Here is a 25,998-nt window from a genome sequence, read left to right as displayed (position 1 = left end):
GTATCAAAGATTTGTCTATTGTTTTTTCAAATGTTCATGTATATTTGTTCAAATTTAACATTTGATTATTTCCACCAAAAGATAACAGAAAATGATCAATGTTCTTGATATCTCTCACTGTTTATTATACCTCCAGCAGTCACCAGCACAAGGATATCAAAGTTTAAAGATGCCAGATCAATATGGATCTTATACACTGGAAATTTCACCAACAACACCAAATCAACCATTCACAAAATTTGTGTAAACAAGGCATTAGAGTCACGATTCACCATAGTAAAGTTCACTGCAATTTCAAAATCCCAAAGGCTTGCATAGAGATCCTAGAGATAATCTATGCTGAATAAACCATTAGAAGTACAAATTTAGTCGGCAAAGGAAAGAGATAACAAGAATAGATCCATTCCCAAAACACTTAGACGAAATCTGAAGAAGAAGCAGCTATCGAAGATCCTAGAAGCATCATAAGATCCTAGAACACTTTTTCCATCTTAAAGCTTGTTAATTGCTTCAAACACACCAGCCATGAAAATCACATGATTCTAGGTTTAGAGTTCGTTGGAGAGAAATCTTACATCAAGAGTTTCAATATGAGTAATATACAAGGAATATGAATCACTGCACTTGCTATCAATTATTTTAAGTTAAAAACTTAGAAAATTTAATATGGCATCAAAGGAGACTCACATCCTAATCCATAAATCCGATAGGGAAGTGGCCTGAATATTTCTTTAAAGACGTTTAAGACTATAAAGCAAAGCTAATAGATATAAAGCTTATTAGACGTATTCATGTTATTCATTCGTGTGGACAATTATGTAGCAAGAGATTTTAGTTTTAGCTCCATTGGAAATTTACTAATTTAAATAGTATATAGAAACGTAGGAAGGATGGATATGCATCATGATATATGTTACAAGATTTACAATATGTGACATTACAACACATCGTACGTCACCCAAATTGGCAACACATCGCACGCCACCCAAGTTTAGAGAACACGAAGATAAATCTCATTTAGTTACAAACTAGATTTGATCACAAACCCGTTAGTGCTAACACCAAAGCTGTCATGATTGCAAGAAACATTCTCCCTAATATTTCACTTCCTGTAAAACAAAGAAAAGACATGTGTGTTTTAGTTGTTTGATTCTTGATCACTAGATTGTAACTTTGTAAGTACATACATTACGGTGGACCAAAAATTTGCTATTTTTATCGTAAAACCGAAACATACGTTAACTAAGGTGAACCAACAATCTTCAAGTCAACCTTTTTAATTCGGTCAACGTGGCTTCATAATAGATGAAGTTTTGGTTATTCGAACGCACATTAAGAAACTTTTTTTAAATACTAAAAGCTTATGAAGAATATAATTTATTTTATTATAAACAAAATTATTAAAAAGCAATTGACTATACTGATAAAATTAAATTATAAATATGTACAAAAATCATCTATTGTAAAAGATAATCATCTAAAACATCATTTTTATTGAAATTGATGGAGTATATTTCATGCAATAAACACTCTCCCTAATATTTCGTTCCTAACTTATCAGCCGTTCCTAACTTATCAGCATGACCTGAAGACTATGGACTGTTCCGTGCTTGCATTCTATATACAGTATCACCTAACGATAGTGAGAGGCAAGGACTAACCGGAAGGTGTAACGTCATCAGAAAATACCAAACGGCTTCTCAAATCTAAAATGATAAATGATGCTAAATGAGATATCATATTTCGGACAAGGACAGTCCTTGTATCAGACCATCGAGATTAAATCCGCATAATGCATTTAGATTAAGAAAACTATATACTAACCATTTATAACGCGGAGAGACTGCGAAGCAGAGATCTTGTAGTTGACAAGACATTTAGGATAGTTTATCTGAGCAAATTCCAAACTAGCTAAGCCGCAGCAGTCATAAAAATTGGGCTGCAAGTCTCAAGCACACGGTGCAGTTTCGTGGATCAAGATCAGGACTACACTGGACTGTTGCCTTTAAATCATACGAACTTTCCACTTGAGTCACATGTTCTTGATCCTCCACAAAATATGGAACCGGTGATGATGAGGAGGCTCTGGGGATAAGCTCGTTTATTTTACCACTAATTGTTTGATTGGAAACCTTAGGATAACTCGAAGAACTGAACTCAGAGAATCTACCGAAGACAGGTTCATCTTCGACGAGTGTGAAGAAAGAAAAGTTTGAGTACCGAACCATACATTCGTTATAGAACACGAACGTTCCTTTACGAGACTTGCAAGTTTCAGCCATGCTCAACGTTGCGGAGTGGACACAGTTGGAACAGGATGCTCGACTGATGTCTCCTCTGCAGAGGAACATGCCATAGACTGTGTTGGGGCTAAGAGTACCGGCTGTAGCGTTACCATAGCTTCCGTGGGAGGAAAGGTCGCGAAGGGTGGAGAGGACATTTTCAAGGTTTGATTGATAAAAGCTAGATTTAGTGAAATTGTCGGGTACCTGGTCGCAACCAGAGCTCATTTGTGCAGATTGGGATATGGTTTGAAGAGAGAACAAGAAGATGCAAAACAGGACAATAGCAAAGTTTGTAATGACGATTCTTGTCATTTTTGTGTTCTTTCTTGATTAATTTGACTTTTGAGAATGAACAAAACAGAACACAAAAAGATTTATATAAACAAAGAACAAAACAGCACATATATATGTATTTAACAATTCAATCATATTAGTAGTGTCCACATATAAAATGGTAGACCAACTCAAAAGGAAAATCAATATAATAATTATATTTTTTAGTTGAATTCCATGTTCTTGTCTAATATATAATGTCTAGATAACTTTGCAGGTTCTTCAACGTTGACCTTTGATTTTGTGAAAGATCTGAAGCATAACATATTACTTTTATAATGTGGTATACCAATTCAGAGGGATAATTCATAATATATATTACTTTCTATTAATATATGACTTTCTATTAATATTAATCAGTTCAATAGGTCTTATTTGCTCAAAGAAAAATTCTCATATTTATTCTCAACAAATGAATAAACAAAGAAAGTTGCAAAAACCCTAGGCAGTCATGTTTTCTTCTTTCACAAGAAAGAGTTTTTAAGAAGAAGAAGAAAAGGATTTGATGATGGTTGTTAGAAGAGCTATTCAAAGAGGCGAGAGCCACTGTAGTGTAGAACCATGACGAATTCAGCACCGGAGCTCCCAACCATGGCGCTTTTTCGCTCAGCAACTGGAGTAGACTGTACCCACCAATCCACCAAGTTATGCAGCTTCTGCGTCGAAGACACAGGCTCTTGCCTTAGCCATATCTCCACCTGCAACATCCAACCACAAGTAGATCAAGATTTGACCTTTTAAGAACCTGAGAGAGAGAGAGACATAGAATGGAAGAGTGAATTACTTCGTCTTCTCTTTGGAGACCAAGCTTACACGCTAGATACTTCTTGACATATGAGACAGGTAAGTTTCCATCTCTGTCAAGATGCAAAATAAACAAAGACTATCAGACATTGTGAATGAAGTTGTTATGAACATCTAGTGATCACTTACGTTCGTATGTAGGGATTGGAGATTTGTGGCAGTATTGTCCTATTTGTGTTCCTGTAAACGCACAATTACAATCAGAACCAAAGCTTAAAGGACAATGCAAAGAAGATATATAGTAGTAAGGTCTTTTACTGATTCGCTGCAGCTATTAGTGAAAGCCAAACTTTCTTGTTACTTCCTTCAGCTTTGTTTTCTGCTTCTTTAGTAATGGCAGCTTCTGATGCACCATCTGAACTCTTCTTATTTCCATATGAGACAGGTAAGTTTCCATCTCTGTCAAGATGCAAAAAATCAAAGAAAGAATCACTATCACACATTGTGAGTGAATGAAGTTGTTATAAAAGATCTAGTGAGCACTTACGTCCGTATGTAGGGATTGGAGATTTGTGGCAGTAGTGGCCTCTCTGTGTACCTGAAAAACGCAAAAAAAAAAAAAATCTTCACTATATATAACTAGAATCAAAGCTTAATGGATGATGAAAAGAAGGTAAGTAGTAAGTAAGGTCTTTACCGATTCGCTGCAGCTAGTAGTGAACAAAAAGCTTCCCTGTCAGCTTCTGAAATCATATTCCCCTCCTGCTTTCTAGGTCTCAGAACCCGAGGAGAAGAAGCTTTTCCTTTTCCCTTCTTACCAGAGATCTTCCTTTGCTTCTCTACACCATTGTTCTTCGGTTTCTCACCAGAGACTTCCTTTGCAAGAACATGTTTTCCATTTGCTTCACTAGGGACTTCCCCTGTTTCACCACCAGAACTAGAGCCATGGTTTTGATTTGATTTGCCATTTGAAGTTATCACAGTCTCAACAATCACTGTGGAACCGTTACTCTTCTGCGGCACAACTTCCTTATCATCATTACTCAAGGACTTGCCAGGATCAACAGATGAAACTGCAACCTTTTGTATGCATCCATTAGAGGTCGATGCTCCAGCCTATGATGCATCACTTCATCTCAGTAACTAAATATTGAAGAAACCAAAAAAAAAAAATGATACTGTAATAATAAGTTTTTACTAACCAAACTATTGTCTTGTTCAATGTTGAGAACAATTTCGAGACCATTTAAGCTTTCCACATGATCCTGTTGCGGTTCCAATGGGTTCTCATTCCTTTTAGGCGCCAGGTTCTTCCTTACACGCCTCCTGAAATTCGAAACTTGTGCAGACAAGCTCTGGTTCAGAGAAACAGCTTCCATTTCCTCCTCAAGCTTCTCACTTTCCAACGGAGCATCGGGAGTTGCAGACTCAGGTGAGGTTGATACTCTAGGTGAAGCGACGGCGGCCAGTGAAGAAGGTAAAGACGTCTTCTTCTTTCTGGAGTATGTCAAAGATGCTGAAGCTGCAGTTTCAGCCGCTTCTGCTGCTGCTGCTGCCGCCTTTACCCTTTTTGGCTTTTGTTTGAAGACCTTTATCCTCAATTCATCCCATGTGTTATCCCCCCTGCATGCATTTGCATAGCTCAGCAACATTGTATTTGATATTGGAGAATTAATCTATGTAGAGAAGTGACTATACCGGAGTTTATCAAGAGGAGCAACACCGAGATCAACATTGCAGACAGGACAAGCTTTCAGATTCTCCACTACCAACTTGTCCTCTATGCATCTCCTGCAAACTACAACATAACAAGTAGAAGAAATTAACAGATTTTAATGTCTTTATTACCAAAAAAGATGATAACTTTTCTAACATTCAGAGCTTTTTCAAGCAAAACACACAACGATTTGAAGCACACTAATAGATACAAACATGAGAACAAAGAGAAGGTTTAATAGGCACAAATTCGATTAAAGGCTAACTCACATGTGTGGAGGCACTCGGAGATGGTGGTGGCACGGTCATAGAGATTGTTACAGATAGGACAAGTGAAGCATGCCTTCATATCCTGCCTCTTCGCCTTCAAAACAGTCATCTTCCTGAATCTCGGAATACAAAAAAAAAAGATTAGTTTTTTTTTCTTTTTCTTCTTTTCTTTTATGGGTTCACGTAAAGCAGCATGGTTGCATGTACTACGACAGAAGAAACCAAACGGCCAGACGATAAAGTTTAAAGCTTTGAGGAAGCAATCGAAACAGAGATGCGAAAGTTTGAAACTTTTCCTTCTCCTCTGGCTCTCGCTCTGCTCCTGGGAAGCGATATCTCTGTAATTAAGTGAGGGTTTTGATTGTTGGAGGTTAATTTTCTTAATATGTTAATGTTTTTTTCCGAGAAGGGTCGGATTTGAAACGTTTGCGAAAATAGAGAGCTCAAAGGGATATAGATAACAATTTGGAGGACCAAAAAGAGTAAAAAACATTTATTTTTTTTAAATTGGGATGGGAAACGTGTGTAACGCATGTGTTTATTCAACAGTGAATTTAGTATGCTTTTTTGTCTGGAAAAAGGAAAAATAAAACAGAAAATTAATTTGTATATTTTCAGGAAAAAAATCTCATATATACTATTTTAAATAATTGAAATAAAATATTCACACATTTGTGTTTAATTATATGTATATCACTACTGTTTGTGCCTGATAAAAAGTATCCATTTTATTTTATTTTATTTCAAGTTAAGAGTGTGTTTTTTATAGGGAAACCTCTAACACTAGCGAAAAAATATCAAAAATGGAAAAAATAGAGAAAATTTTGTTTACCTTTGAGTTAGAAATAAAATTTTAGGAGATAAAATACCAAAATTAACATTTTATATAATTCTATTAGACATATATAATTTCATGGAGGCAAAGAGTTCATATTCATTAATATAAAATCAAAATTTGAAATTTTTACTTCTTAAAAATATTTGGAATTTGTGCAGTTAAACAAATGTGGATGCTATAATTTTTTCTTTTCAATGCTCATTTCAACACTAAACACGTAAATGTTTCGATGCACTATTACATGTTTATTATAATTCTTGCTGTTATTTTTATTATTTTAAAAAGAAAATCCTTTAACTTTTAAAATAATTTTATTTTTTTATGTTTGCTATACAATAATAATTTGGCATTGTATTAGAAACTAAATCGATAAGATATAAAATATAAACTTTATAATTTAACATTTTATAAACCAATAAACATAATATTTTTTTTTAAAAAATGATACCAAATTGGACCTTATAAAATACGACACAATTTGATTAAATGATAAGATAATAAAAACTAAACTTATAAGTAAATTTTATAGTTCCATTAAAATTATAAATTAATATTTATTATATATCTATATAAATTTATTTAATTATATAATATGTATATTTATTTTTTCTTAAAATGAATCAGACTAATTTTTATTTCATTCCAATATTTTGGTGTTGTTTTATGAAATAAATTTATATTATTTGATATATATTTTTTATTACATAAAATATATAAAATAATCTAACAGAAATAGAGAAAATTAAAATCTATATATTTTAGTTAGTATATATTACCGTAAATTTAAAACAGTTTTATGTTTTAAATAAAAGTATTTTTTAAAAAATCTAAAAGCAAATATATATATATTTTTTGTCAGCATATATATAAAATAACTAAATAAAATAATAAAATATTTGATTTGTAATTATTAATTTAATAGAGTTTTTAAGATATTAAATTTGTGAGATTTGACCTAAAATTGGCGAATGCATGGCCCTGTTGCGTTGGATCCAGGAAAAGATCCGACATTCGTTTTGATTACTGAGCTTGGTTTACTACAATTTCAATTGCCTTTAAATTATACTATACATTGGACACTCGAAATGGCATATGTCAAAAATGAACTGGTTGTTGTTGTTGTTTCTGTATTACATTGCACCTAATTTTGTCTTCCATTTTCCGGCTTAAGTTTAGAATTCAAATCAAAACTTATGATACTGGTCAGCAAATAGCCATAATATATTTACTAAACATAGAAAGAATCAAATTATCAAATAATGCTGGTGTATCTATCTTATTAAAACAGAAACATTCTGTTGGACCTAACATTTATTTTGTAAGTTTTTAAATTAAATACACTTTTATACTTTATAGTTAAACATACATTAAATCACTTTATGTTCCTTTCTTTATACTATTATCCATGTTTCCAAACAATATATTTATTTCTTTATACCACTATCAATGTTTCCAAACAATATATTTATTTCTTTATACTTCTATCAATGTTTCTAAACAATATATTTTTATACTACTATCAATGTTTCCAAATAATACAATAATTAATCTTAGTTATTTTATCTCTATCATTTTCTCTTTAAAATTTTGTAGAAACGTCATAATTTTAAAGTTCACTATCATAAATTGCAAAATAGTGAACTTTAAAATTTCGATTATAAGATTACAAATTATGAAGCTATTACAATTTAAATCCAATTAGATTACATATCGTCATCCATCAGTTCAATCGGTTAGTCTCGGATTTTAGTGATTTTTAATATGAATATTTTAAAAAACATAAATTGAATTGTCAGATCTCCGGATTAACCGGTATAATCACAATCGGGTTGAGTTTAAAAATACTGATTTAAATGCAAAAATATTTTAAATACACACTCTTTAAAATTTACCAAAATATTTGTTAAATTATTAGTGAAATTTTTCATCGTAAAATATTCCGCGCTTCAAAAGCGCGGGTCAAAATCTAGTAATTACTTAATTACGACCCATTTCAGAATTCAGAACTATATATAGTTTTTTTTGGTTGCTCAAGCCATTTTCATATGCATGCTTGACCTTGGTTTAGTTATTTTTCATGGACCGACCGGGACTGCTATATATTATTTTATATGAGTAATATCAAAATTAGATTTCGACACAAACATTAAGACAAATTATAAAACATTGGTACACATTACAATAACATACATATATGAATTGGAAGACCTATGAATATGCACATGCTCTTGTTCCCTGCCCTTCTCATGGGTCCTTAATTTAAATCCCTCCCGCATGTGTTAGAGAGCAAAAAGGTCAAGCTATACTATTTGGAAGCCTCGACGATAATCCTTACTATTAAAGTAAATTCATTATACCGATAAAACCATGGCATCAATACAAATCACAAGTGCTATATTCCTATATCATACATATTATGAATTATAAGTGCACAAATAAATTTTATGATTAAGTTTCAAAAAAAAAAAAAAAATTATGATACTAAAAATGTTTAACTAAAATTCATCTTCTCTTTTCAAAATGAGAAGAGAATCTATTGATTTGAAATTAGGGAGCAGCCTATATTTTTGGATAGATTAAATCTTGTAAAGCTGCCACAAATATAACAGACAGTTAGTTTAAACATGACCGATGACAAACCACATGTCCAAAAAGTAAGATATACCAATTTATAATGAAACGAAAACAAACCAACTTTAAAATTTTGATTATTTAATGAGGAAAAAATTCAAAACAAAATCAGTTTCTCTACACCAACGAACACGTCTCGTTTTAACAAGTATTTGATCAATGTTATTATTACTGGGCTTTATCTTCCTAACGCCTATGACACCCACATTTATCTTCCTAGCGTTTACAACGTCTATATTCGGTTGTCTGACCAACACAAAATAAATTTTTATTGATGCACAAAGATTTAAGATACACAGATATAATAAAAATAACAAATATATAATATATAAATAGTGGAAGTTAACATTACTTTCAAACGAGAGTAAACACATTTTCAAATGTTCTTAAAATTTTTTTAAAAAATATTATTGCTTGTTGACTTGCTCACCCGTCTCTATTATTAAGATATTTGTAATTACACAATAGGAATAAGATACACATTATAAACACACACACAAAACAATGAGAAATGAGAATACAAGTTAAATCAAATGGAAATAAAAAATCGATGTGTTACAATATTCTCACATCCATGGTAGAACTACACCGTAGATATACATTATTTTTATTTTAACTATTGTGAAGAATCTTTATCAAAAAAAACTATTGTGTAGAAGAACAGTTTAAAAAAAAAACTATTGTGTAGAAGAAAATGATCGGACATACGAAGAAAATAAGTATTTGCATTAAATAAGAAAAACAAAAAATAATAATAGATAATAATACAAATAATATAATATTAAAAATGTTTACTAACAAATAAAAAACAAACCACATCAAAACTGTAGTTGTTTGGCGTGCACTCTTGTTAACCTGTGGATCACTCTAGGCTAACTCGTTTATCTTTTTTTGGCTAACTCGTTTATCATTATATTAAAACCCTTTTATTTATTTGTTATTTGTTCTCTACGCTTCAATTCTATTTTGAACCCTATTACTGTTATAGCTAAATTGAGAATGCATAAGAATAAATTCTAAACTGGTTCTCTGAATTTAAATCTAAATATTATAACTTAACTGTTAACTTACAATAGCAAATATTCATTTTTTTTAATTATACAGAGATATCCTAGCTCCATAAAAGTGGTCCAGACTAGTCACATGTTTCCATATGTCGGTCATATGTCGCTGACGATGTCGAAATATTAATTCTCCAGCGACCAGGATTCAAACCCAAGTGGCGGAATTCACAAATGTGAACCCTTTATCAACTGAACTAGAAACCCCGGTTAAAGGTTCATTTTTAATATATCACTAATACAGTTTTTGCAGTGTGTAAATTTAAGATTGACATAATATATATCAAACGTTTAAACATTTTAGAATAAAATTTTCTAAGCACTTCTTTTCATCGTGTTGCTACAAGATTTGAGAAAATAAATAGCCTAAGATTTGTTTAATAAATAGAAACGTAACAGCTAGTTGTTCATTTCTGGAAACAAGATACTACAACACACACAAAGAGACAACAAGAAGCATAGTAGGGATCAAAACACATGTACATACATTTATATATGCATATATCAAGTAGTGATTGATCATTAACCGACAGACACATGCTCTAGTAGGGATCAATAACAGACACATACATACATGTTTATATATGCATATGTCAATTAGTGATTGATCATTAAACCGACAGACACATGCTGGGCAATAAATATGACACAAACACAGAGATATTTTCAGTTTCCTCTCTTTTGGTCACATTACATTTTTTTCCACACCTTACTGGTAACATAATACTATTGCCCTAGATACCCATCAAGTATTTAAATTACAACACACATATAGGAGATAGAAATACATAAAAATGCAAATCAAGAACCCGTCATATGGACATTGATGGTTCTTTTTTTCTTCTTATTATAAAATTCATGATCTGTTCTTGCAGTACTTCTCCATTGCTCTGGGAGCTATAACAAAACCATGAAAAGTGAATTAAATTTTATTTTTAAAGACAGAAAAGTAAAACTGACAAATAGATGTACCAAGTCCAATTGCTTCAGATCCCTTCATGATGCGCAAACGTTTGCACGACTGGACGAACATTCTGAAATAGATATTCAAATTTCCGTTATAACATTGGTATATGAGTCGTTAATATTTAAAGTTTATTCTAATTAAGGTTTTATGCAATAATGTGGTGAGAATAAGTTGATTGTGCCAGCTACGAATAAGCTAAATAAAAATTCTTGATACAATTGCATAATTTGGAAGATCATATTGCCAACCAATGCATAGTTGTACGTATTTGTAAATTGTAACACATGGAGTTTGAATATCTTTGACTTATTCTCTACTATTTTCGGAAACGTGGTTAATGAGTCGACTTATTAGTTAAAAATATGAAGAATTAGGGACTAATTTGACTCACTCCCATGGGACATCTCCGACGAGCATCCAATCGCCATCTTTGTCCTCGTAGCTTGGAACATATTCGGAACTGTTCAACAGATTCATGAGCTTGCTCTCGTTCATGAAATCTATCATTCCTTGTGCTCCATAGTTTCCTTGAAATTATTCACAGATTATATAAAATTTAAGCGCTTGTTTGTATATAAATACATACCACAAGTTCACCATTCCTCTTGCAGACATAAATATGATTTAAAGTAATGATAAATATTCGCGAGTTTCCAATATTTATATACTAATTTATATTTCTCGCACTTCTTCGATATGAAATTTCTAACACGTACCCATAGTGAAGGAGCTGAACATTTTGGCCAAAGCATCAGAGAGATCCTGATAGCTTTTGTACATCGTGAGGTTAACTTTTCTTAGGTAAGGAGCTCCATCCATGGATACCTTCACCAAGGCAGCTCCTCCACCATTTCCGGCCTTCTCGCTGCTGGCCTCCTCCTCGGCGCTTGTTTTCTGCTGAGTCATCATGTTCTTCCTGTAGTTCCTCACAGGTGGCCATCCCACCACTTGGGCTCTACATACGAACAACATTAATTATATATATATATATATATATATATATATATATGTATATGTGTGTGTTAAAGTGTTAACCAATCAATGTTATTGCTACTTAATATTTTTATTTAATTTATTTAATTACTAATTACTATTTTTACTTTGTTGGGCTCATTACTGATGTAATGCCTAATGTTTGCTTGTACGCATTTATAAATTGGTGTTTAAGCATCAACGCTTAATTATTTTTTTTTTTGTAATGGATTTTTTATTATTTATGCTATAAAACAAATTTAGTTTCAAATTTATAGATATATGTTTAAAAACTCATGTATATGGTAATATATATATTACCAATTTCAAGATTTTTTTTTGTATGAATACTAGAATCAGTCGAGTATAACTATTAGATTATAATAAACTAGTGGTGAAGATTGGGGATACGTAGTCCAAGAACTTAGAGAAATAGAGACACATATAGAGATAAATGTTTTATTATTTTGAATAAAGTATTCACATATATATATATATATATATATATATATATATATATGTGCGTGTGTCTGTGTGTATGTATAGCTTACTTAGCAGGAGGCTTAGCAGGGTCTTTGAGGAGAGTCTTCTCTTTGGAAGCTGTGGCGTTGTTAAGATCGACGGTTTCTTCTTTGTTGCACTGAAGATTGAGCATGAGATCCACGGTCTCGGAGAAGCCTCTCTTGTTCCTCACCGACGATCTGGCCGGGCTGTCGACGGCTTTAATGCCGCCAGGGAGGCCGAGACAGAGCTCCGTCGCGTTAAGGTTCATAAGCTGTCCGATCATGTTACTTCTAATAGATTAGAGATGTTATTTCTCTCTCTGATTTGGTAAGAGGGGAAGAAGAAGGGAGAGGAAATAGCAATAATAATATAAGGAGAGAAAATGGCGGTGGGTGTATTATGTATGAAATGCATGTGCATGTCCTTTGCTCTTTATCTCTCCATGTGTGGGTCTTTTGATACGTAGGATTGATTAGACGTTAATATATTACTTTTACTACAAAAACTGGGATTTTTGTTCAATGATTTCAACGCATATTTTATTTTCAACATCCTATTTTTTTCTTTTTAACTTTCTAAATCATCTTCTCTCTAATACATCTAAAATAATGCAATTTTTAATAAGAATAATTTTGAATTTTAAAGATCTATTTAATAAAAATGTTTAAAATACTAAAATAGTTGATTATAGAAAAATAATGTTTTTCTTTTATATCCAAATGAAATAAGAGTAGTCTATATTTATAGATCGTAAAAAGTTATGAATTTTGATATAATTTTTTATTATTTAAAAATAAAATATTATATACTAAATGAGTGATTTATTGGGTGAAAATAAAAATATAATAAATCTTCACAATATTTTTATCCATATAAAATTTTACCAACATGTTGAAACTTTCCAACGAATATTAAATTTACCTAGATAGATATAATATTTCAACACATTCGTTGCAGGATATTCAACAGTTGAAATCTAATTTCAACATCCCTACTTTTATAAATTTTGATTGGTGATGACAAGAGATAACTTTGCTTTACCTATAAAAGAAAGAGTAGTATAAGTAATTAAAATTTATAATAGGTTCCAGTGCAGTTAGTTAGCAGTAGTTTAGAATTTTTGGAGTCTTTTATCCTGCTACTTTTCTTTCTTAATAACCAGAAAATATATAATTTTGGTCAATAGTCTCCCTAAACTCAAATTCAACCTTTAATGATACTAAACTTAGGACGTAAATTCTCTCTCATTCTCATTCATAGTATTCGCATAACTCTTGTCACCCAGTCCCTTCTATAGCACCCCGAGTTTACCAGCATAAGTTTCAGTCAATGCGACTCAGGCCAAACTCATATAGTCCTAGGCAGAAGTTTTCTATGTCCCAACAATGTTAAAATTTAAATGTAAATATATTTTAAGAAATGGTACCTTTTTTTATCAATAAGAAATGGTACCTAAAGCAACATTTCCCAACGATACATAACAAGGTAATTTTGAGAAATATAGCATGAACATGAGAGTTTTTAGCTGGCTCAATTCTATGCAGTTTTAGCTATATTACGAGTCTAATGGAAATCATCCTCCTCTCCGCAAATGATCTTAAAGTTATCCCTAAATTTAAATATATATATATATGTAAATAGATCTATCTAGCTAGCTAGCTCCGGCACATATAATTAGGTAACGTTGCCATCAGAGGCGGATCTACTTTATGCAATGGGGGATCACATGACACCCCTTAAATTCCAATAAATAATGAAATGTTCCCAAAAACATTGAAAAATCTGTAGTTCTGATGGAAAAATCCTTCTCTTGACACCCCTAAACCACAGTTCCAAACCCATTGATGACACCTAATACTTTTTTGACCCCTATTAAATGGATTCCTAGATCCGCCACTGGTTGCCATACTAGAGTAGAGTATGAAACAAATTCAGATTGTTTGTAAAATAAGAAAAGAATAAGTTGTCTCAAGATGTCAATATATGAATGTATTACTTACTTGTCAGATTTGTTGAATAGCCTGTATACATTGTCTCCTTTGGTCAACTGTTCATCGCATGTACATCAATGGGAATTGAGTGGTGAAATTCCGTTAATCCAATTGGTCAAAATTTTAATTTATTAGTTTATATTAAGCGGTACCACTATGGTATATTATTATAAAGCTGAGTACGGTATCCCGTTGCTTTATTTTAATCATCTTGTTTATTAATATACTGTTCCTTGAATGTTTTAGGGGTGATATAAACGGAGAATCTTATTATTGGTCTAGGTTCATGTTCTTAGTGAGGACACTCAGTAAAGATTATGCAAAATTAACACGTATTATATTTACAGTTTGCAAAACTACATTTCAAAAATTGTCTTTTGAGAAAAGTAGTGATGAAAAATACTATTCCTACAAAAATGCATCTTCATTGAAAACCTTTGCGATCTTGCTATCCTCCATGAAATTAGACGAAACATCTTTTCTTTAGTAGTAAAATGAAAAAAAAAAAGTATTTTCGTTAGTTATAGGGTCAATTTGCTCAATAATCATATAAACCCTGACAATTAAGAATATAGCCATGCATGAAAACTTGTGTCAATTTGATGGAGAAGTGGACCACGTTCTCCTTTCTGGCGCGTGAGATTTGTTTAATGCAACGATTGATATCGTACTATACTATGTTTGTTAAATATATAGTACAGAACAATTAATTAATAATAACAACTATTATGAAAAGGAAAAAGAAAATAAGAAAACTGAAAAAAATTAAGGGTTTGCATAGAGTATCATTTACCCTAAACCAAATTATATACTCACACCATATACTATAAACCCAAACCAAATACCCTAAACCCAAACTCTAAACCCAAACCATATACTCTAAACCCTAAACCCAAACTATATACCATAAACCCAAACCATATACCCTAAACCTAAACACTAAACCCAAACCATATAAACTAAACCCTAAACCCAAACCATATACACTAAACCCTAAACCCAAACCATATACCCTAAATCCAAACCATATACTCTAAACTCTAAACCCTAAATCCAAACCATATACCATAAACCCAAACCTTAAATCCAAACCATATACCCTAAACCCAAACACTAAACCCAAACCATATACCCTAAACTCTAAACCCAAACCATATACCCTAAACCCAAACTATATACCCAAACCGTATACCCTAAGCCCAAACCCTAATCATAAACCCTAAACCCAAACTCTTATCTATTACGTGACTATACTATACATGTTATGGTATGGAATACTCGACACACCCACAAACTTTGTATATATGAAATTCTCTAAAATTTTCTTAGAGGGAAATGATGAGTGACGACGGTGTTGGAGAACAAAACAGTGTAACTGATCAAGTATTGAGTAACAAAAATCATGAGACAGAGAAAGAGATATAAATTGCAAAATAAGAGAAAAGGAAATGTATTGCACTATACTGTAATTTAAAATAGTATAGAACATATGACGCATGATATGAGATAGAGATTATGAAGAAAATTAGAGAAGTTTACACGATGGAAAAAGAGAGAAAAACGGATGGAAGGAAGAGAGGGAAGATGTCAAATAGATAGAAGAAAATGGGATGCCGAATAGATAAAAGATGATGGAGATGTCGAATAGAGGGAGGGAGGGAGGGGGAGAGAGAGAGAGAGAGAAAGTGGTGAGGGATGGAGTAGAGGGAATGAGAAAGTGGTGGTGGCTATGGTAGAGGAAGGAGATAGAGAGAAAGAGGGGAAGGGAGGGATGGAGTAGACAAAGGAATATGGAAATAAGTGGTGGTGGCTATGGTGGTAAATGAGGGAGGGAAGAAGAGAGGGAATAGACAAAGAAACATGCAGAGAAAGAGAAAATGGCGGGGCTATGGTGGTAAAGGAGGAAGAGAGAGAAATAGTGGAAGGGAGGGAGAGATGCAGAGGAAGAAAGAGATTGTACTATATTTTATTTCTGACTATACTATATATGTGTGTAAAATAGTATAGATTTACAATCGTGATTATTGAATATGATATAAAATTTACAAAATATATGTTTGTTTTGAAATTTTCAAAACATACTATATGTAAAAAAAAATCTATGTTTTTATCATGTTAACTACAAAGTTCAATAGTTGTTTTAACAGAAATTAAAAGCAATTAAAAATAGAAAGAGAAAACATGTTTGTGAGAAAAGTAAAAAATAAAAAGAAAAAAAAAAAAAATCAGAAAAATGCATGCCAAGGACAATATGGCAATTATTATACAAATATCATAGCCTTTCTTTTGTTATATGTATATACTTGGTTTAATTTCTACAATGGTTATGATTCCAAATTTCCCTTAGTTATATGCATTGTCTTTTTCCACGAGTGGTTGTTTATTACGAATTGAAGCCCACCGTTGATTTTTAATCCGGTTGAACCGGCAGATTAACATGTTTAGCTACCTTTAGGGAATATATTATTATGAATTTTGTAATCCATCAATGAACCGTTGGACCACTATGCTACTGCCTCTTCTGATCAACCTCCACCAATTAGTCACTTTGATGCAGGTAACGAGAAAGGTGAGGTTGAAATTGTTTTCATGGATGACTTAGCTTCTCTAACTACCATTACGGAACTCGAAAATATGTATGTTTCTCCTGTTTTTGTTTGTATGAATTAAGATATTGAGTCTGGTTAGGGAGATTGCTCAAGCTTTGCCGAATAATGCTACCCGGACTGTTCAAGAACCACTTTCGATCCAGAAAGATTGTAATGAAATTACTGAGCAGGTTTTAGGCTTAAACATGTTTGCCTCTTTCATATCTTTAGAGGGAGATGAACAATATCTATCGGGTTCTAACAAAGAGACGGGTTCCATGGATCTTATGACATCTTTTTTTGATTAACCTGAAAATATCTCAGAATTATGGAGATTCCCAGACTAATCCCAAAAGGAGGTACAGCCACGGATAGATCTTATTTCCAGGTATTCAAATGGGCCCTAAAACATAGGTCTATATCCGTGTAAAATAACCAAGATAATTGTGATTTAATTTTGCGCAATAGGTAGATTGAATATGAAACGTGTTAATTTAGTCCTCTCTCTTTACTATTCGACCACAATCAACATGGTCATCCTATGACATCCTTTGGTAAAAAATACTTCAAGAAAGGCTGGTTAAGTTGTCAATAAAAGCTAGAGATGCTCACTTACTGTTTAAGGGTGGCGGACGAGGGAGCCATGGACATGGAAAGGGGTAGAAGCAGATAAGTGTTTTGTCTCTGCTACAAAAGTCAATCGGAACAAAAAACACCATTGCTTACGGTTCATTTGGATCATCATGCTTTTAATTAGATGTTTGAACTCTGTGACTTCGGTCAACACATGTAATGTTTACTTAAATTAAAAAAAAAAAAATTTGTAATCCAGATATTTAATGTAATCTAAACTAAATTCGAAGGCTACATAGCATCATATCAATATCAAAGTAATTTTATGATTTTCTAATATAGTATTTTCATTTCAAATGAAATATCATCCTAGAGTAAGGTTCTTGTTGTAAAATAAATATTGTTTTATAAATTTAATGCAATTTTGTAATTAATTTATTTGTTTTTCGCTTAACTAAATGAAGAAAACAATAAATGATTTAGAATTGCAATAGTCATATAAAAATAAATAAGGATAAACTGACCATTTAATAATTTTTAATTTATAGGAAAAAGTTCAAATGATATTTATTTTGGAATCAAATTAAAAGTATAATTTTCAGCTAGTTGAATTAGTATAGATTTTTATAATTTACTCCATCTATTTCATATTAAATGTCGTTTTAGTATTTTTTTTGTTGCATAAAAATGTTGTTTTAGTACTTTTTTTTGTTGCATAAAAATGTCGTTTTACAATTCCATTGCAATTTACACTTATTTTCAATTCAATATTAATTACAAAATGTATTAATTTTCTAAACAAATTTATTTATCTAAAATACTATTAGTTAAAATAGATGATATTATTGAAAACATAAATGCATTTCAATCAGTTTTTTAATATGTATGAAAAAATGTCTGAGTGATATTCTTTGTGAAACGGACGGAGTATAAATTATAGTGGTTGGAAATTCATTATAAATATCAATCAATATATAATCTGAGTTGGGGAACTAGTCAATCTGTAATTCATAAACTGTTTGACTATATAAAGAGAGATATGTACATGCATGTGTGTGCAAATGCCATTTAAATAGTACATCTTAAATTTTGACGTTAACATTCAGCAACTATAATGATGATACAGCAATACTTCATTTTTTATTATCTGAACATCTTCCTGAATTTTCGTGTATTAAATTTCTAGATATGCATAATTTAAGAAAGATTGTTCCTTAAATTTCCAATCATGTAAAGCCACATGAAAGTTCCTTAATCCCACGGAAAACACGGATTAGTGAAAATATTTATTTCCATTTTTTTTTGGCGGCATATTTTTCTTTCAGTTTTCATAGTAATAGCTCTCAGTTTGATTGTTTTTAAGTTCATTTTATCGGCGTTTTTAGTTTAACAATTAGGTAAAGTCTAGTCGTGCTCAACATCCAACAGTATACTTAGTTAAAATCATATTCATTATGTTCCATGATACACGAAAAGATTAGTAATAAACATCTTTTATAAGTTTTATTTTTTTATGCTAAAAAAATCTATCTTAAATTTCAGAGATTTGAAATTGCGATATTCTATTTTTTTCTATACTCAAATAAATTCTGGTGTTTGTACGGAGACAAGTCAAGGGCAACGACACGCATACTCTTGGCTTGTCAGAGGTGTCAAATAGTTTTGGATTACGGCTGTCTATGGCTGATTGATAGATGCTTAGTGTTTCTAGTCTTTTCTGATCTTTTTATCTCGTCACAGTTAGGATTTTTCTGACGAGTAACGACGATTAATGTTTAGAGATATTAGTTTTTTGCGTTTTGTTTTAGTTCTCCATAGACACCGGAAGCTATTTATGTTTCAGGTCACAGTCTACCGTCCCTTGGTTCTCGAGAGCGGCAAGCGTCATGATAGTACTTGGTTATGTTTTCTTGTTATTTGTGGTTACTTGTTTGGCTTAAATGCATATCCCAGTGCCAGTTGGGAGTCTCTTGACTTACATTTGGTAGTATATTTGGCAGGTTATTGTGCAGGTTATGAGAAGTTTTCACTGGCTGCGTGTGTCTCAAGCTCAGGTCCGATTTGGCGATTTAGACGAGGCAGTCGGTATGGTTTTTGATCATTTTCATTTTACTCGTCTGGTGTTTAAAAGTCAATGAAAACTCGATTATAAATTTCGTGGAATTTATCGAGAGGTGAATATTCTGGATATGACTTAAAAAATTCTAACATTAAAAAAAAAAGGAAAATCTCACATTTTCGGGATTTTTTGTCAATGGTTGAAAATAATAACCGATTTCAAAGGATTTCGAAAAATAGACTAACAGAATGTGTCGGATTTAATGGATGGACGAAACTAATTTGTAATAGATTGACTTTGAAAAGTTTTTTGAAAGCGGATTTATAACCAATCTGATTTTTCTATTGTTCGTTGGATAAATATAATTATATTTAAAATAAAACTCTATATTTCGGAACTAACGCTTTTCGACATTTGGAGTGTCCGAAGAAAAACTAAATAATATCCTCTGATTTCCTCTCATCTGGACACGATTTAAGGACCGCTTAATGCTAATGAAAGCCCAAGTTCAATAATACAGAGAGAAGAATAAAAAGAACTTGTTACTTGGGCCCAAGTTCAAATAAGCACATAGGTCCACTTTAAGTAGAGGGTAAGTCAGCTTATCAATGCCAGAATGCAGAAACCTAACTTCACAATTAAAAAGTTGTTGGCTTTGATTCCTTTTCTGGACGAACATATTAATTACGTTATATTAAATATTTAGTGAATATTTACAGCTTAATTTATGAAGGAAAAACAAATGCCAAGCAGCCTTTATTTTTTTATTTTATTCTTATTTTTATGGGTTAACAGAAGCTTCAGACGTTTACACATTCTCCCACAAATTTTTAAAAAATCAATCTTCAAAATTTTCAATTTGCAATATGGGTGCATTCCGAAGGTGCCTTTAGGTTGCTGCTTTTCGAATTTCGAGTGTAATATATTTGTTTCGGAATTCTTTAGTGGCATTGTTGGTATTATTGTGTTTTAAGTTAACCATATGTTATTGTCTTGTCATTAACTCAATTGCTCTATTACTAGTACTTCTCATTCTCTTCATTTATCCCTTTATCTTAATGTATTGTTCACCTTCCAAAACGTTCATTGTATTTTGCTATACAAGCCAAGCTTTTTGTAGTCCCTTTCGTTACTATGGCCAAGCAGGTACCAATAATAATAATGGCGACCTGGATTACAAAACATGTGTGTGGTCAGTGGTCGTCGTACCATTTAACAGTCCACGCTGAACAGTTGAGACTTTATTTATGTGTATGATTAACTTCTATTGATATAAACGCGTTTTCAATCTTCTAAAACTTTATATCTTGAATGACAACCTTTTAAATGTTTTCAAAAATACGAAATTCTTATTTTCTATAACTTCTATTGAAATAAACGCGTTTTCAATCTTCTAAACTTTATATCTTGAATGATAACCTTTTAAATTTGTAAAAAGGTACGAAATGCTTATTCTACTAAATAAAAATATCTGAGTACATATAGGTGATGAATGATGATGTTCATACACAAACATAAAATATAGAAAATGCATGTATCCTTGCGAAAATAAGTTGAAAAAAAAGTCCTGAGTACATATAGGTGATGAATGATGATGATGTTCATACACAAACATAAAATATAGTAGAAAATGCATGTATCCTTGCGAAAATAAGTTGAAAAAAAGTCTTGTGAAAATCCATATATTTTCTTTTTGTTTTAGCAAAGACTTACCGTCGTTTTCTCAAAAAAAAAAAGACTTACCGTCGCAAGGATACATGAATTTTCTTAAAATTTCATCAAGTATTTGGGATGTTTATTACAAAAAGGTCAAAAGTATCACACGTGCACGTGTTTAAGGTACGGTATGGGCTACACGAAATTTGTCTTTTTGCACTTCTCCTCTGCGTTGGCTTTCGGCCTCACTCGTCACGTATATTAGATGTTTGGGCCATATGCATTCGCACATTCCAAAATTTGTCGGGAGTCACGCACGAGTGTGTACTTGATACACACACCAAATTTACATCTACGTATTTATGTGATTGGATAATATATCACGTACATACCATGATTCTTTGAATATAAATGTTCGACCTAAAACTCTTTCTATAGAATATATATTTATAATATGTATTTATATTATAGAAAATACCAATCCAAACTGGATTTCTGTATCGGTATACAATTTTGAATCAGACAAAGATGGGGTTCACTCCATCCCCCAACTAATTTCCCTAATACAAACTTAACCAGCACGGTATGCTAAGAATCATAAACTAAAACCAGAAAGATATATATCAAAATCGATTAGAATGAGTCGGAAGATAACGTAATTAACACAAGTTCATGATGGGCTATACTTCGTGCCACGATCAATGATACTGTCCACAAGTTTCCTTCTCTTGCAAAATAAATTATTTATCGACAATGTTTCGAAGTTGGTTAGATGTTGCTGTCCGAATGTATTGTCACCCGTCCCTACGTTGCCTTTCGAGCAGCTTATCTTATGATTAATGGTTCGACGAATAGACAGTAAGACATATCCAGCTAATTAATTGTTTAAGCCCCACCTATATGTAACTAAGGCACACAAGATAAAACCAGATTCTCGTGTAGAGATCCAGAGTAATCGTGAATCTAAAACGATTACCGAGCTAAGAAATTGGATCTCAAATTGGCAAAGCTAAACATAAACAAAAGATAAACATCATTTCTTGTTGAACCATTATAAACTGTAAACTTGGTCACATTTACCAAATAATCCAATTATCCAAATGATATATTTTTTGCTCTAGACTGGCCACATTTACTCTAAACTGCTCAATATGTGCATTTTTTTTATTTGTAACCTCAATATGTGTATGTTTTAATGAACACCATAGATACTTAACAGTCACTGACCACCCTCTTGTTGTTTTCTCAAATTGGTTTTACAGTAAAAAATATTGAGTGTTTTAACCAACAACTAAGCTTTAGTAACCATCTATATAAGCATCACATAGATCTAGTAGTATCTTTGACAGGTACTCCTCATAAATTTAGAAATTGGTGGTTAACTAAACTATTCATTCGTGCAATATACAGAAAAAAATGTATTCTTTCGTGCATGGTTCTCTTAATTAGTGAGCAAATACATTGTATGAGTTTGTAATAACTGAAATAATACAAGAAACAGTGACAATCATAAGCTCTAACATTTAAGTATCTTGCATTTTTTTACTTATCTAATATTTGGGAAAATGGAGGGGGCAAGAACATAGAAGGAATCCTCATCTCAAAAGTAGGAACATTAAAGCCTTTGGTCAAAGAAAAGAAATAGAACAATATTTAAAATTGGTAAATCCATTGCATAAAGCCCAACATAAACATCAAAAGGCATGCGGATTAGAAGCAAACTGAACATAGTTACGCGCAATCTATGGGGAGAATTAAAACCACCACTTTGGTTCATACTTTTAAGCTGTATGATTCAATGTATATATAGCACGTGGAGCTTCTCCTCATAACCCAATTTTAAGGAAACTAGTTTTATGAATAAAAGAGTCAAATGTATAAGAAAGCACATGGCTTACCATTCATCTATTAATTACCAACACATTTGGCCCTTATCCACATGTGTGTCCCTCTCTTATATTCTCCATTAATCTACCAAAAAGTATTGATATCAACCCACAGTATACAAGATGCGGTGTAAATTACAATACAGTTTCCTAAGATGCAAAAACTTTTAAAACTCAAAATCGTAATACATGATATCAAGAGAGTTTCCCAAGGCATATTTGTCTGCAACTTCAATAAATTTCGTGACCTAGAGCAGAGAGGACTTGGAAATTCTATGAAAAATTGGGAAAATCTCTTAGATAATTTTTTTTTAAATTTTTTTTTATAAAAATAGCTCTTAAAAAGAAAAATGATCAATTTTTTATTAAAAGATAAAATATACATTTATACTCTTTGAGTTAACTAATTTAAACTATGATTTAGAGTGAATGGATGAGTTTTAGAGATGGAGTTTCAAAAAATAAAAAATAAATATTAAAATTTTCAAAATAAAAAAAAGTATTTTGGTCATTTTATTTTTTAAGAACTATTTTTGTGACAAAAAACTTAAAAAGAACTATTTGAGAGAATTACCGTATAAAATTTCATCATGGAATAATTAAATCATTTTCTTCTTCAGAGTATAAGAGTTTACAAGAAAACTCTTGAAATTATATTAATGATAACATTTATATTAAATTATACATGTTAGTTTGTTTGCTTATATATATATATATAATTATAAAAAAATTAAACAAAACTTCTTAAATAAATTTGTATTGAACTTTTAAGAGAAACATTAATGGTGAGAGGCTCTTTGGAGTTTAAAAAGGAATAAACCAATAAAAGGAGACAAATGAATAAAATCTTATGAGATTAGCAAAGATCTTTATCAAAAGAAAGAGAGATTAGCCAAGATTCTTGAACAAAAGACATTACTTGTGTTTTTCTCCTGTTTTTTATTCTATTTTTAAGAGGAAGATATATTAAATAGAAATACTCGTTGGAAGTGCTCTAAACCGACATTATTTTATAAAAATATTGAAAACCAACACTTTACTAATTAAAAAGTAGAATAATGATTATCGACACTCATATTTCTCTACCAAAATATGAAGAAAAAAAAGCTTAAATGCACTTTAAAAAGATGCAAAAAAGTTCATTAAGAAAAACAGTAAATAAAATGTTATAATAGTACATCAATTCTTTTTTTTTCTGTTCGCCTTAGTTCCGGGTCGGTGTGGATACAATTCCAATTCTCAGAAATTATTTCTTTCATTTATTTATCATTTCCTTGGTCCCTTGTAATAATTATTATATACTTTGAAAAAAAAAGACATATCGACGGCTAAGATGTCGCGTAAGCAAAGTTAGCGGAGGCAAATAAGGAGCGTGCAATAAAGAAAGAGTCGAGTTCACATGGACGGCCAGAGCGTTTATGTCCCACCTTTGTCCCCTTGCCTCATCCTTGCCTCTCACGCTCCCGACAACTTCTATCTCTCTTCCTTTAACCCTAACTTCTATGCATCTTCTCCCAACTTTATATATCTCTCTCCCCCTTTTCTCCAAACCACATCTTCAACCAAACTCACAAACAAGAAGAAGAACCATAACAAGAACAAGAGAAGGATTCTGCGTTGGAAACCACACAAGAACATAGAGAGATAAGACTTCTTGATCTTGAAAAAGAAGAATGGCGTATGAGAAAGTCAACGAGCTTAACCTTAAGGACACAGAGCTTCGTCTTGGATTACCTGGAACAGAACAAGTTAAAGAAGAACAAGACGTTTCTTGCGTTAGAAGCAACAAGCGTCAACTACAAAGCGATAACGAGGAAGAATCGACTACACCTCCTACAAAGTAAGCAAAGATCTGAAGTTTCAATATATCATTTCATATTTATCTAATTAACTGATGAAAATGTTTGTACTAATGATGATTCGTTGCTTAATTTACAGAACTCAAATCGTCGGTTGGCCTCCGGTGAGATCTTACCGTAAGAACAACAACAACAACAACAACAACAACAACAACAACAACAACAACAACAGTGTTAGCTATGTGAAAGTGAGTATGGACGGAGCACCATACCTCCGTAAAATAGATCTCAAAACGTACAAAAACTATCCAGAGCTTCTCAAGGCGTTGGAGAACATGTTCAAGTTCACGATCGGTGAATACTGCGAAAGAGAAGGATACAAAGGATCTGAAGTTGTACCAACGTACGAGGATAAAGATGGAGACTGGATGTTGGTTGGTGATGTGCCATGGGATATGTTCTCTTCCTCTTGTAAGAGACTCAGAATCATGAAAGGATCTGATGCTCTTGCTTTAGACTCTGCCCTATGATGATGATGTTGAAGAGACTTCGATGAGAGCTTTTGATGATTGAAACCCTTTATTTGATTTGGATCTGATCGGTGTTTGAGTAGTTGACTACACCATAAACAAATCCTTCAGGGTTTTGTTAGATGAGATAGTTCCATATCCAAGTGATTTTCTTTTTCTATTTTCTTTTTTAGATTTGGAGTTCCATGTAAAGAAGATACATGAATTTTTTTAATGTATAATACGGACATATACACAATATAGATGCATATGTAGCAATGTTATTGAGGAAAAAAATAGTCTTTAATTTCGTTTTAATATCCAAAATCATTTACAATGTATAAACTCATCAGATAGGACTTAAAACCAAAACCCAAAAAACCAAAAGCATTAGAGGCATTTTATTTTTCCATATAGACTAAGACATGACGGTATATGTTTAGCATTTCACTCCAGATATCTAAGGCCAGACAATGATAAACAAAAATATCTAAAGTCTATGGATTAAAGACCTGATTAAATGTTAAAACAGTATTTTTTTCATACTTTCGAGGTAATTTTGCTGGAGAAGTTGACAGAGATCCAAGCTCCTCACTGAGATTTAAAGCTACAAATA

General features: G+C 31.9%; 4 protein-coding genes across 8 annotated transcripts; 1 reads left to right on the top strand and 3 right to left on the bottom strand.

The window, feature by feature from the left end:
- Nucleotides 1-923: 923 nt before the first annotated feature.
- On the bottom strand, nt 924-2,606 carry LOC130512771 (putative cysteine-rich repeat secretory protein 5). The gene is given in 3 exon segments (XM_057011076.1): nt 924-1,109; nt 1,825-1,928; nt 1,930-2,606. Coding segments are annotated over 3 exon segments (843 nt in total). The 5' UTR covers nt 2,598-2,606; the 3' UTR covers nt 924-1,038.
- A 374-nt stretch (nt 2,607-2,980) lies between these two features.
- On the bottom strand, nt 2,981-5,691 carry LOC130512437 (probable E3 ubiquitin protein ligase DRIPH). Of its 5 annotated transcripts, none has more exons than XM_057010423.1 (10): nt 5,559-5,691; nt 5,349-5,461; nt 5,061-5,160; nt 4,565-4,985; nt 4,060-4,478; nt 3,910-3,960; nt 3,681-3,821; nt 3,552-3,602; nt 3,403-3,475; nt 2,981-3,316 (listed from the first exon to the last, which is right to left on the bottom strand). In XM_057010423.1, exons 2-10 carry the CDS (start codon nt 5,455-5,457, stop codon nt 3,143-3,145), a joined length of 1,539 nt encoding a protein of 512 aa, XP_056866403.1. In that variant the 5' UTR covers nt 5,458-5,461; nt 5,559-5,691; the 3' UTR covers nt 2,981-3,142. The 5 variants fall into 5 exon arrangements, with proteins under 5 accessions (XP_056866403.1, XP_056866405.1, XP_056866404.1 ...); XM_057010425.1 differs by having other exon boundaries at nt 5,556-5,689; XM_057010424.1 differs by having other exon boundaries at nt 5,349-5,467; nt 5,556-5,688.
- Nucleotides 5,692-10,424: 4,733 nt separating this feature from the next.
- LOC108857088 (auxin-responsive protein IAA7) lies at nt 10,425-12,721 on the bottom strand. Its single transcript, XM_018631018.2, has 5 exons — nt 12,369-12,721; nt 11,562-11,800; nt 11,237-11,372; nt 10,851-10,912; nt 10,425-10,775 (listed from the first exon to the last, which is right to left on the bottom strand). Exons 1-5 carry the CDS (start codon nt 12,602-12,604, stop codon nt 10,735-10,737), a joined length of 714 nt encoding a protein of 237 aa, XP_018486520.1. The 5' UTR covers nt 12,605-12,721; the 3' UTR covers nt 10,425-10,734.
- Nucleotides 12,722-24,616: 11,895 nt separating this feature from the next.
- On the top strand, nt 24,617-25,700 carry LOC108857079 (auxin-responsive protein IAA2). The gene is made up of 2 exons (XM_018631007.2): nt 24,617-24,914; nt 25,013-25,700. Exons 1-2 carry the CDS (start codon nt 24,748-24,750, stop codon nt 25,401-25,403), a joined length of 558 nt encoding a protein of 185 aa, XP_018486509.1. The 5' UTR covers nt 24,617-24,747; the 3' UTR covers nt 25,404-25,700.
- Nucleotides 25,701-25,998: the final 298 nt, after the last annotated feature.

The sequence above is a fragment of the Raphanus sativus genome, chromosome 5 (assembly GCF_000801105.2).
Source record: "Raphanus sativus cultivar WK10039 chromosome 5, ASM80110v3, whole genome shotgun sequence".
In the NCBI taxonomy this organism is placed as follows: domain Eukaryota; kingdom Viridiplantae; phylum Streptophyta; class Magnoliopsida; order Brassicales; family Brassicaceae; genus Raphanus; species Raphanus sativus.
This window is presented reverse-complemented; position numbering and strand designations above follow the sequence as displayed.